This window comes from Syngnathus acus, chromosome 10 (assembly GCF_901709675.1).
Source record: "Syngnathus acus chromosome 10, fSynAcu1.2, whole genome shotgun sequence".
NCBI lineage: Eukaryota > Metazoa > Chordata > Actinopteri > Syngnathiformes > Syngnathidae > Syngnathus > Syngnathus acus.
This window is the reverse complement of record NC_051095.1, coordinates 13,531,327-13,543,959: the sequence shown is the minus strand read 5'-3', so window position 1 is coordinate 13,543,959 and position 12,633 is coordinate 13,531,327. Positions and strand designations below refer to the sequence as shown.

Below are 12,633 nucleotides of genomic sequence, written 5' to 3'. Positions count from 1 at the left end.
GGTTGTCATCCCGCTAATATTCCATCTTTTCGTAGTACGTAACCTGTTAGAATCTGTGAAATATTTTCTGGAGACATTATGACTGATTGAACGGAACCATCTCATCAGTTTGTTTATTGTTTTGTTTTTGCGTCATTCTGAAATGCCTTTGAGTTTAAGTTGAATGGTCACTTGTGTTTTCTAAGAATCGTGTACATCTCGTAAATTCTGCCAGGTTGTCGAAGCTTAGGGCCGCAACTGATTAAAGCGTTAAAAAAATCAGGATTCCATTGCTGGATGCCATGCCACTGTGTTGCAGCGATATTCCTCCCTCTTCGTAAAAGGCCAAAGTTGATGATGCAATTTGCAGTATCTTCGTGTAAAATAGGCTCAAGACCCTGAGACAAAAGTTTTAATAATCACAGCTCAGTGAGATACAAAAGTGCTGCCGAACTTGCGAGTGCCAATTTGTCGGCTGCATCATTGGCTGCTCCTGAGCGATGAATCTTGGCGCGGGGAACGGAAGTGGCATCCTCCTCCCTTGCATCAAGCAGATGTTGTAAATCCACTGCAGCTCGCACAGACAGGTGCCCTCCAGCCACTTTCTATTCTTTTGTCTGCTGCCTCAGTAATGGCGCATTTCCTTTCCTTGAACGCTGAGGGAATGAAGCGGCACGTCGTCAAGCTTCTATCATCTCCTCATTACAGGGTTATACAATTGAGGTTAGTTGACCAATCGCCTCAGAGGGAGGGGGATTTTTTTTTAACTATTATGCTGGGGCTTAAGTGTTTGCAGATGCAGACGCTGAATGAATGTACAATGGCAAGAACCTATGTTGATTGTCAACTTAAGGTGGGGGTGTGCAAAGTCTGTGTCATGGCGGCCCACAACGTTTCCTTTATTGCCTATTCTATAAAATATAATATATAAATATGATAACGATAAATGCCAAGAAAAGTTGTATCACTTGGATTTGGCACTTTAAGCAACATATATTTGAAAATAGATGGTGCAGCAACACAGAGAGAGACAATATAGCAATACTTGAAGGCATTTTCTGTGAAAAACAACAAATATTACAACAGCTTGGCGAGTGAATTAGTTGAGAAAGTCTTGTAAGTCTGTATTTACTGCCTCCTGCTGAGCAAGGTGAGCACACCAGAAAGAGCACATCATTAATGGGCATTGAGGCATGAAATCGTGATGCACAATGTGTTAGAAAGTAGAATATGTAGAGTTTTCACATAAAATTTTAATTAAATCCATTTTCATTCATTTCAATGGGGACAAGATGCTTTCCGATATCCGGGTGTTTTCAGTTACGAGGATGGTGCGAGAAAATTTCAATTTGTAAGCCAAGGCATCACTGCATGTACTTTGTTGCATTGAACACATAGCTGAGATTTTGCTGTGTTTTTCTTTGAATTATTAGAACTTAAACCCTAACCAATATTACACAATATACAATACATTCAGGTTTTTTTTCAATAAACAAAAGATGAAGAATCGCAAAATGGCCCCACCATCATTTTCACTTTTTTCTGAAAGTGACCATCGGTGTATTTAGTTTAGATTTTTAGTCCATGCATTTTTTTTTTTTTTTTTACAATTACCCACATCTGGTGTTGTGCATAAAATAATTGTCAGACAGCAACAACTGCTTTTAACACTTCACACCCACTACATAATATCCTTACAAACTGACGACATCTGATCCTTTACGGCGCTAATACGCTTTCAACGGTGGAAAATTGTGGGTGTTACTTTGTCCCTTTATTCTGTGTCATAGGGAGAAAGTTATATAATAAGTGTTTTTATGGTTTGTTTTTAACCTCATTTTCCATGTAAATGTATGCATTATTTAGCTATGCTCTTCCTGAAGTCAATCTGTACCCTTATTAAATGTGACTGATCAATTAAGATAGACTATTCCTTAAGGAAGACTTGTTCCTCCTTTCGGCCAGCTTCCACTATAATTTCATGTTATTGCTTGACTGTCTCTGAGCAAATCTTTGTATTTTCTTTCACAGGAATAATAAAATAGAAGAAGCTCAATGGATAGTTAGATAGATTGTTAGGATGCAGTGTTTCTCTTTGCTGTCAGATTCCATCACATGGAATTGAGGCAAGACGAATGACCCGCGCCAGGGCTCGTGAGCTTCTAGTTATGAAGCCATTTCCTGCATTTCCTATTTGTACAACACAACAATAATTCAATTTATTTCACATAAACGGGCATTTCCAGACATTCCTTTTGATTGCGGCCACACGCAGCTTTCCCTGATTTGATTAACAGAAGAGCTCCTCCTGGGCATAAGAGACGGCAAATTAATTTCTGCTGAAACACTATTTGCAGCCGCCTTAGTGTACGTTCCGGCTCGGGAACACTGATAAGGAACTATTGCATTATCTTGGCTGAAGCTCAGTGGTATTTACTTGTCTGTGCATGTAAACTAACGCTGCTACTTCTATATAGTTGGAGGCCACAATTCCTTTTTAATGAAATAACATTAATAATGCAGCATGTCCACATATCAAATAGTGCTGTTGCTGGCTTCATTCATCCTGTCTGTCATGAATCTGCATAAGGAAAAAAGGCAGTTGCATTCACGGTCGCGGAAACGTACAGCTGAGACGCTTTAAGGTCAGCTCGTTTTGTATGGGGAGCGAGATTGTTTACGCTTTGGTCTTGTTTTGCACAACATTTGTAACATAACATAAGTCGGATAATATTTACCAAGGCTGCTGATGTTTATGCAAGTTTGGAATGTGAGAGACAAGCGAGGGTGAGGCTATAAAAGCCAGGATGTACTATCACTGAGGAAATGGTAAAGGAGATGAATCAGTCGCTGTCACATTGCCATTCTAAACTAATCGTCTTTAAACTCTCAAGAATACTGGCTTTACTTCAAAGCAAGCATCCTACTGATTTCAAATAAGATCATCAATTGAGGCAACTATGCAGCTATGATTTGGCATGATTTGTGGTCTAAAGAATGTCATGGCAGCTCTGAAAAGTTACATCAATGTACCATTAGTTCAGTGATGTTCTTCCATCCTATTAATGGTAAAATTACAAAAGATTGTTTTTCACATTGTCAAAGAGCGATACTTTTCATTTGATTTACTGAGATCAATTTTCAAATGGATGGGCATAGTTTTCAGCCTAGTCTTTAATGGAGAAAGTCCATTGATTTTAAATGATACAGTGTATCAAATGGCTGGATAGTGGTTAGGGGTTTTCCACAGTACTCCGGTTTCCTCCCACATCCCCAAAACATGTTTCTTGTTGTTTGTCTATAGAATATGTTCCCTGTGATTGACTGATGACTAGTGTGCCCCACCACCCCCAAAGTCAGCTGGAATAGTCTCTAGTTACTCTTGACTCTCAGAAGGACACGTAATTTAGTAAATGAATAATTAGGTACGTCAATCGATAATAGTTCCAATGCTCTTAGATTGTATTTGGTAAAGGACAGTAGCCTTTATTCATTTATATCTATTTATTATTATTACTGCGAATTTAGCAAAGAACAGACATAAGTTGGCGTCCTAATGTTACAATTCCACTTGAGGGAAACTACTGTTTCCGGCAAAGATTGTTCTATAACAGTGGTTCGTTACATCCGCTAAAAAAAAAAAGAGTGGCCATATGTACCTGTAGGTCCTAGTGTGCAATGAAAATTCTCATTTCACACTCAGCTAACCTGGGTAAGAGAGAATGTCCTTGGACCTTTTGTCAGGCCCCCTTCTCAAGAATTCCCTTCCATCTATCATCATGAAAACCCACTTAGACGTAACAGTGTCCAGGAAAGAAGAGGAGCTCTCGCTTACTCTGCAAAGGCATAAGGCTTCCCTTTCTGGAGCAAGTTTTCTTAGTGGGAGGAATCCGAGTTAATGAGCCTCAGTTTCCCTCGATTTCACAAAATCCTTTTTTTTTTTTTAGGGGACGCCATCTTCTGTCGCTGAGCGTAGTGATCAAGATAGATGTTTGCAGTGCCTTATGGAATTGGTTTGTTGTGATAGCTCTCCGACTTGTGATAGTGCACATTTCCTTAAAGATATGATACCAAGAAAAATAGAATTAGGTATCAATGATACTGATAATGGTACTGATGTGATAAGAAGACATTGTTGTGCTTGAAGTTTGCTGGGGGTCAAAGCTGTTGAAAATATGTCACTTGACTTTGTCTGAGGGTCAAAATATTATAACTGATGTGAAATACAATCAACATAATCTAAAGGATGAATGCGATGTCATTAAGGTTTTTACCAAATTCGTTTTATACAGCATTACTTTAATAATATGATCTCATGTTACAACGATAAAGCAAAAGCCGTGATTCACAGTCAGGATTTCTTTGTAAGTGTTATTAATTTATATCCCACGCGTACTAAATGAAAATCGATCTACTGATTCAGCCAATCAGAGTATCACTATGGTTTTGTCAGTCACTTATTGTTCTGTCAGTAGACCAAGGTTAAGTTAACAACAAATGAAATAGTAACTAAAAACTACTAAACTTGGGAATTAACATTTTCATTGCTGAAATAAAGTAAAAACACTACATCTTACCATTTTGCAAATAATCCAAAGTGTAGAGAAAATGTCTTTTGTTTTTATCTTTGTCAATTTATGTAATACATGATCTTTCAGAGCTCATTTGAAATGTATTTATTGTGGTACTGCTCTTTATCTCTACAGAAAGTCAATTCAGAATTGTAGTTTACTTTATGTTTATCTTTGCCTCAACAAATACTCCATATATTAAACAAATATTAAAATAAATGAAAACAAAGCATTTTTAACAAATAAAAAGGAGTAAACTTGCTTTAAAAACTAATGGAAATGTAAAAAAGCAAGTCAAAAAAAAAATTAAAAAACAACTATAATAAAAGAAAATTCAAAGTCTATAATAACCCCACAGTAGCCTCTCAGTGCACTACTCACCATGCTGATAATTTTCCCATACATAACCAGTTTCTTACAAATCAATTCCAGACCGATATTGATATTTCCGTATCATCCCGGCTGACCATTCTCTCATCCTCAAAAGTGTAGCAGAATGAAAGAGCAATCCAGGATAATGATCATTTCGCATAACATAAGTGACAGCGTGAGGGAAGACGCAGTGAGGGGGGCCTGACATCGGATCCTGCATTTTACTCTTCACCGCTGGCAACAAAAGTGAGGACACCCCAGAGTAAAAGTGTCCAAAGTGGGCCCAGCAATCTCGACATTAACGGCTGTGTTGAGTAATTTTGAGATAACAGTAAATTTATAACGTACAAGCTGTACACTTTTTATTGTAGTGTCATTTCTTCAGCGTTGTCCTATCAAAAATAGATAACAGCAAGTTTGAAGGCTCAAATCACTTTTGTGAACTGCTGCTCCTTGTGCCACCCTATCATTTACTGGTTATTTTCTTTAAACACATCCCATCAGGGTCCTTGACAGTCATAATCAGGATGTGACATGCTTTGGATCGATGACTGTCAACTTTGTGTAGTGATTGAAGTCATTACCTAGGCAGACAATTATGCGAGGCATTGAATAATGACACAGTGAAAGGTCAGCACAGCGAAACGGACATCGAGTGAATGCGTCTCCTCTGCAGACTTTGCAGCCTTAATAATTGAATACGTTTTAAAGGCTCTGACTGGAGAAGCAAGCTAGTCCACCGGAGGTGAAGTCGAAGAGCCTTTCCGTCTGGAAAGCTTTTAACTCCGCTGTCGCACAACAAGTGAGTGGATATTACTAAGCCACTGCATTTTGTTAGATGGAATACTGACATCCTTGATAGAGCTTTGGTTCCTGCTCATGAGATGTGTGCAAGGCCCTTGTGGTCTAATAATCAGCTACGTTAAGAGTTCAGTGAAGACGCAGGCTACTACTATACAGTGAGGACGGATGTTTGAAGTTTATAGCTGTTCTAATTCTACAATGTATTAAAAGGGGATTAAAATATTCCTTGTAAACAAATAGATGGGTGTGTGGAGTGAGTGCCTGCCCACCCGTCAAGCGTGAAGTTACACAATCAAGCATGTAGCTGTAGTAAGAAAAGTTGTCTACCTTTCTGAATGTTGACAGATTGTGATGAAACTGTTTAAATAATTTACTACTTCATGCCGGCCCAATCCAGGAGTTGGCAGGCAAAGAAGGGCCTTTTGTGTTTGACGATGTTTCTGTTGCATGTGCCATATGATATTCAAAACACTTTGGTGTAGTTTGGCAGCTTGGTAATGAAGTACTGCCCCCACGAGTGAAAATACAATCCATATTTTTACTGAGCTTGCCGTTAATTAAATTTGGAACTTGACAAATCGCCACGCCACGCCTTTCCTTCACCTGCTAGTGTCATGACAATGAAAGGCACATCCAAAGTAGAGGGTGGTTGGTACAGACTCCAAACAGGCTTGTTACAGCAACGCTGGAGAGAGAGTGAAAAGTGTCTATAAAAATTGCTCAGCTCATTTGAAGTATGTTGCTAACCAAAACAGAAGCACCTTAATGGCCATTGTTTGTTTTCCACCAAATTGTCACATCTCCAACAACACTCCATATACTACGTGGGCACACCGGCAGAAATGCAGCGAGCCTTGAGCTCACGCAAAAGGCAAAATGCGCTAGAAAATAGAGGCCTAGTGTCGACGAGTGAGAAAAAAACGTCATATCAGGATTCCATAACACACCATTAAGTTCCCCATAAATCTCATATTGCAGAAGTGTATTACGTGTTATACAATCTCCTATCCTGCACATTTTTCATGGAGCTAAATAGTGATGATGGCGCATAAAAGAGGTTAAAAATACACATAAATGTATGTGTATTATGCTGTGATGCCAACTATGATGCCACCTGCCTCAGGTGTAAGTCATGACAAATGTCTTGCAGGAGGTCAAGCCAATATGCTTGCTAATTGCATGCTCTGGAGTACTTATCTATCACCATTACGGATACAGGTCACATCCTACAATGTCGAAGCTATAAAGTCAAAAATTACATTTTGGCTGATGCTGAGTGCCGAGAGACTATAGAGCCACCTCACATCGAGGTACAGAACAAGGTACATCATACCTTGTAAATGTATTGAAATGATTCAAATGAGGCAATCAGACTTGAAAGAGTCAATTGCCCCATCCTTATATTGTCTCTGAATGTTCTGGACTCCTGTTTCCATTAAAGGGTCAACACCTATTGATCAGCCCAGAACACTGACATGTTCAAGTCAAACTACCTGACAGTTTACAGAGTTGTCCATTTGCCACATCTCACTAAGTTAGTTACCGTTGCGTTCTCCGTTAAGCTCCCAGCATGGTGCATTCACTGTGTGCACTTCTTAGAGCAATATAACTCATCCATCCACTCATCCAATTCCTGCAGCGCTTATCCTGATTAGTGCTCCGGATAACAGGATCCTATCACACCTGACATTGTGTGATAGGCGGTGTACACCCTTGACTGGTCGCCGAGCAAATGCAAGATAGACATACAAGGTTTCACAATATAGCCATATCTCGGGACAATTACAGCAGTGATGTCAAACTTGTGTTAATCATAGTCCGCATCGTAGTTAGAGTTTCCCTCTGGGCCGGGGGGGGGTGCTCGAACGATGCGTAATCACTGAGAGTGGAGCAGTAAGACACTGTTCCCATTTACAAATTCGATGTGTGGCCGGGCTGTGTGAAAGTTACACTTCTTGTCCCATATCTAACAAGTTCTCTATAGGAACTCTATTAATCGCTCCATCATGTTACATAATTGGCTCTGCATTTGGTCATTAGTATATCATTTTTATGATGGATAGCTAGTTTTAAAAGTAAGACAAGGAAAGGGCCACATAGAATGTTGTGGAGTTTGATCTGGTACTGATCTTTATTGTCCCCAGGAGGCAGTTTGGTATGCAACAGTGCAACACAAGGCAAACACAGAAAAGACAACAGGAAAACAAAGTTTCATAAATAAAGCAAAAACAATGAACAAATAATTGTCATCATCATATAGAGTGCACTCTCACAACTGATACAGCTAAAGGTACAAAAGAATGAATTAATAACAAAGATAGTAAAGAGCACACAATAGTAAAACGAAAACCAAGTCTCATGCTGAATCAAAAGCCAAAGAATAAAAATGCGTTTTAAAATGAGTGAGGTGGCTTGCCTAAAGTTTAATGGGAAGTCACTCCAAAAAGCAGGAACGGCAACCGAAAAGCCTCACTTCCCTCTGAGCCTCCTCTTAGTCCTCCGTATATCTAATAAGGTCTGGTCCTCCGAAGATAAGACACCGAGCAGGTGCGTATGGGTGAAGGAGCTCAGAGAAGGTGGGGCCAAACCATTAAAATATTTGAAAATGAATAACTGAAATAAAACCATACAAATAAGCAGTACAGACATGTACAAATGCCCCAATTGACAATTTTAAGCAGGCCTCGCTACGTCAATAGCTGATAATACAAAAATATTGCTTACATTGGAGCATACAAAGGTTGACCTATTCATTTATCACCAATTCAACTAGCTACTGCAAAGCTTTTCCCTTTATCAGAGTATCCAGCACAGGACTGTGATTGGACAATATACATTTGTGGGATGCGGCTCGGCTCCAGGTGACTTTCTTAAAGAGGAGACGTCATCAAAAAATATGTTCTATAAAATTGTCAATTGTGAAGCAGTCAACTAATCTGTCAATATTTGTACACGTAATAGAAATGCTGCCACTGCATCAAAACCATTTTGAACAGCATGTGCCACCACAGGACCTTGTTGATGATGAACTCTCTCCTTTTTGCCATTTCACTTGCAGGGTCTCCAGAGAACTTCTTATCTAACCTAAAATAATCACACACTCTTCGGTTTGTGCTTAATTCCGTATAATTTACAGCTTCGATGTGGATTTGTCAACGTGTGCACCGGTGCACATTTATCACACCGATAACATCAAAGCTCGCCTCGCAGGCTGCTCGCCGGGGATCTGTTTCATTTTTCATAACAGCCACGGCTACAGTAATGTAACTTGAACTCTGCGTCCCACGCAATGCAGGAGCTGACCCTCCACTTGATCAATGTCTGTACTTCGAGACCTCCCGCAGTTTGACTTTTAGTCAACTTGAATCCAAAACCGACGCGATTTCATTCGATTCATGATGTCATTAAGTGATTTAGTCTTTGCACTGCTAATTGATTTTGGCACATAACCTAATCATTGTCAAAGAATGTGTCTCAATGAGGGATGGCATATATTCAAGCATGTGTTGCTCCTAAGCAGATTGGCTTCAGTGTGTGCCCTGTGGCAAGGTTGGCAGAGTGTACATAAGTTAGCTGGCACGGGCTTCAGCGCACCTATTTTTAGGACAAGTGCTATTGAAAATGGATGGATGGGCTTAGAGCAGGGGTCACCAACACGGTGCCCACGGGCACCAGGTCGCCCGTGAGGACCGCATGAGTCGCCCGGAGGACTGTTCTAAAATTAGCTCAAATAGCGGAACTTGTCAGTGAGCTGCATCTATTTATTTTAGAGTCAAACCTCGGTTTTCGAACGTCCTGGTTCTCGAACAAATCGGAATTCCAACAAAAAATTCGAGATTCTTTTGCTTCGGTTGTCGAATAAAATTTGGAGGTTGAACCTCGCGAGATGAGCCGGGAGGACCCGAAAAAACCCGACCGCACGGCCCGGATGCCGACGGACTCCGTTGTTATTGTATTTTCGTTACTTTGAGGATTGTATTAACCTCTAATCATGCCTCCAAAGAAAGCAATGCGACAGTGAGCGCCCGGCACGCTGCGGTTGCGCGATCGGACCAAATTAAGCTCCCTGCGCACTGAGGTCCACTTAAATTTTGGAAAATACATCAGGACTTTAAAAATATTTTCTAAATTTTAGCGACGGCTCTGTCACAATAATGCGACCAGCGCGGTGCAGTTGCGCGGTCAGCGACGCGCTACTGTTGCACGTTCGGCGGTGCGCTGCAGTTGCGCGATCAGACAAAATTAAGCTCCCTGCGCACTTAGGTCCACTTAAATTTTGGAAAGTACATCAGGACTTTAAACATATTTTCGAAATTTCAGCGACTGCTCTGTCACAATAATGCGACCAACGCGGTGCAGATGCGCGGTGGGCGACGCGCTACGTTTGCGCGTTCGGCGGTGCGCTGCAGTTGCACGATGGGAAAAATATGCCCAAATTAAAAAATGCTTAAAAAGGCGGGGTTTTTCTTTGTCTTGAAACGGATATTTTTTTTTTCCATTATTTGTAATGGGAAAAATAGATTCGGAATTCGACCGATTCGCTTCTCGATGCGACAGTGAGCGCCCGGCACGCTGCGGTTGCGCGATCGGACCAAATTAAGCTCCCTGCGCACTGAGGTCCACTTAAATTTTGGAAAATACATCAGGACTTTAAAAATATTTTCTAAATTTTAGCGACGCCTCTGTCACAATAATGCGACCAGCGCGGTGCAGTTGCGCGGTCAGCGACGCGCTACTGTTGCGCGTTCGGCGGTGCGCTGCAGTTGCGCGATCAGACAAAATTAAGCTCCCTGCGCACTTAGGTCCACTTAAATTTTGGAAAGTACATCAGGACTTTAAACATATTTTCGAAATTTCAGCGACTGCTCTGTCACAATAATGCGACCAACGCGGTGCAGATGCGCGGTGGGCGACGCGCTACGTTTGCGCGTTCGGCGGTGCGCTGCAGTTGCACGATGGGAAAAATATGCCCAAATTAAAAAATGCTTAAAAAGGCGGGGTTTTTCTTTGTCTTGAAACGGATAATTTTTTTTTCCATTATTTGTAATGGGAAAAATAGATTCGGAATTCGACCGATTCGCTTCTCGAACCGCCTTATGGAACGGATTGTGGTCAAAAACCAAGGTTTGACTGTATTTTTGCTATTCTTATTAAAATCACACTTACATGTGAACTGGAAATGACAATAATAACAGTGAAAGCCAACTTGAGCAAATTGGCTATTTCAGAAGTGTGTCAGACTGGTAGCCCTTTGCCTTAATCAGTACCCAGGAAGTAGCTCTCGGTTTAAGAAAGGTTGGTGACCCCTGGCTTAGAGGGATCTTGGTGCTGTCTCCTTACTAAACTGATGGGAAAAAATGTGATTAATTTTTTTTGGGGGGGGGAAATCACGTTAAATCAGCTTCTTAGAGCAGCTTCTCTGAGGATTTTACAATTGCATGACTGATTGGACCAAACTCCCAGGCGCCCCGGGTTGCCCACCCCTCCATTAGTGTCTTATCTTCCCATGCACATGCATATGTGGCTTGCTCTTTAATTATTTTTAGCATGTACGACATGGACACACTTAACAGAAAACGAGACACACCACAGTGCACTGTTGCCTCCCCTTAAAAAAAAAAAATCAATAGTGCTCCTTCTTTCAATTACATGGAGAGCAGGTGTCACTTTAATGCTGTATGGGGATTGTTTACCGGAATAAACAGCTCAGCAGGCATAAATAATTACTACTGTGTAATAACAATAAAACAGGGGGAGTCGATCGAAGCAGTCGCAATTGGTAATGCAGCAGTGTAAAATAAAAAGTGCACATAAAAAAAGAGAAATATTAGTAACATTAAAAACAAAAGAATAAAAAATGAATGAACAAAAGAATTACATTATGCGCGCATTGTTCAGTCCATCGCAGCTAAAAATAAGTCATTTTGATGATTCAATCCACTTACCGTAACTTGTGAGATGTAGAAGATAAAGCCCCCACAGGTCCATCTCTCTGCGCCAAATGATGTTTTTCCCCCCTTTGGAATAATAAACGCGTGGGAACTTTCACCTTGAACTGCGGAGTTAGGCGAAGAGACGCTGGTATCCACTTTGGGTCATTATTAAAGATAATATTATTGCCGTTAGAAAAATGCGACGTAATCTTGCAGAAGCTGTCAAGTTGTCGTTCGGTCGCCTTTTAAGGTGGTATGATCCCATCAGTTGATTCGAGTCGGTGACTGGTCGTTGCGCATTTGGAGCTGCGCGTTTTAATGTGAAGTTCGACCGCGCGCCTTCTTATCTACAGTGTGGGTGAGTTGAGAGTGGGAGATAGAGATAGAGAGCGAGAGAGGAAGCGAGAGAGAGAGAGAGAGAGAGAGAGAGAGAGAGAGAGAGAGAGAGAGAGAGAGAGAGAGAGAGAGAGAAATTAAAATTAATTTAGACAGAGGTTAACTTTGTTTGAAATCCTGTATTTATTTTCCTTATATGCTGTACTTATTACTGAAATGTGTACACTTAAAGATTTTTTAGTGTGGGGTTTTTTCTTCTTTTTTTTAATAATTTGTGTTGTTGGACAAAATGTCGCTCAGGGTAGCTCTGTCAAATCGACTCTTTCTGTAGTTGGAAAAAGCTGACTTACATAGTCCTTTCATCAGCCCAAGGTCTTGTTTGGTTTGTTAGTCTAGCAGAGTGGTGATGGTGGTAAAGTATATAAAAGGAAACACAAGGTGAGGCGGAATGCCAGAGTTAGACGCACATTTTTTGGAGGTCGGCTGTGCGGTCGCCGGTCGATGAGTTGTGGTCTTACATGAACTTGAAGAGAAAATTGAATACACACACAAACACGCACACACCCATACCTCTGTGAGATGCAGCGGACTTCTCAGAAGAGGCAGAATTGGGGCGAACCTATTTCATCATAGGTTTC

General features: G+C 40.8%; 1 protein-coding gene across 1 annotated transcript in view; it reads right to left on the bottom strand.

Moving 5' to 3' along the window:
• Nucleotides 1–12,021, bottom strand: part of gfra4b (GDNF family receptor alpha 4b) — a 34,907-nt gene extending 22,886 nt beyond the window's left edge. Inside the window, exon 1 of the mRNA XM_037262358.1 lies at nucleotides 11,672–12,021. Coding sequence (XP_037118253.1) covers nucleotides 11,672–11,714 — 43 coding nt within the window. The 5' untranslated portion in view covers nucleotides 11,715–12,021. The remainder of the gene's footprint in view (nucleotides 1–11,671) is intronic.
• Between the last annotated feature and the right edge of the window lie 612 nt (nucleotides 12,022–12,633).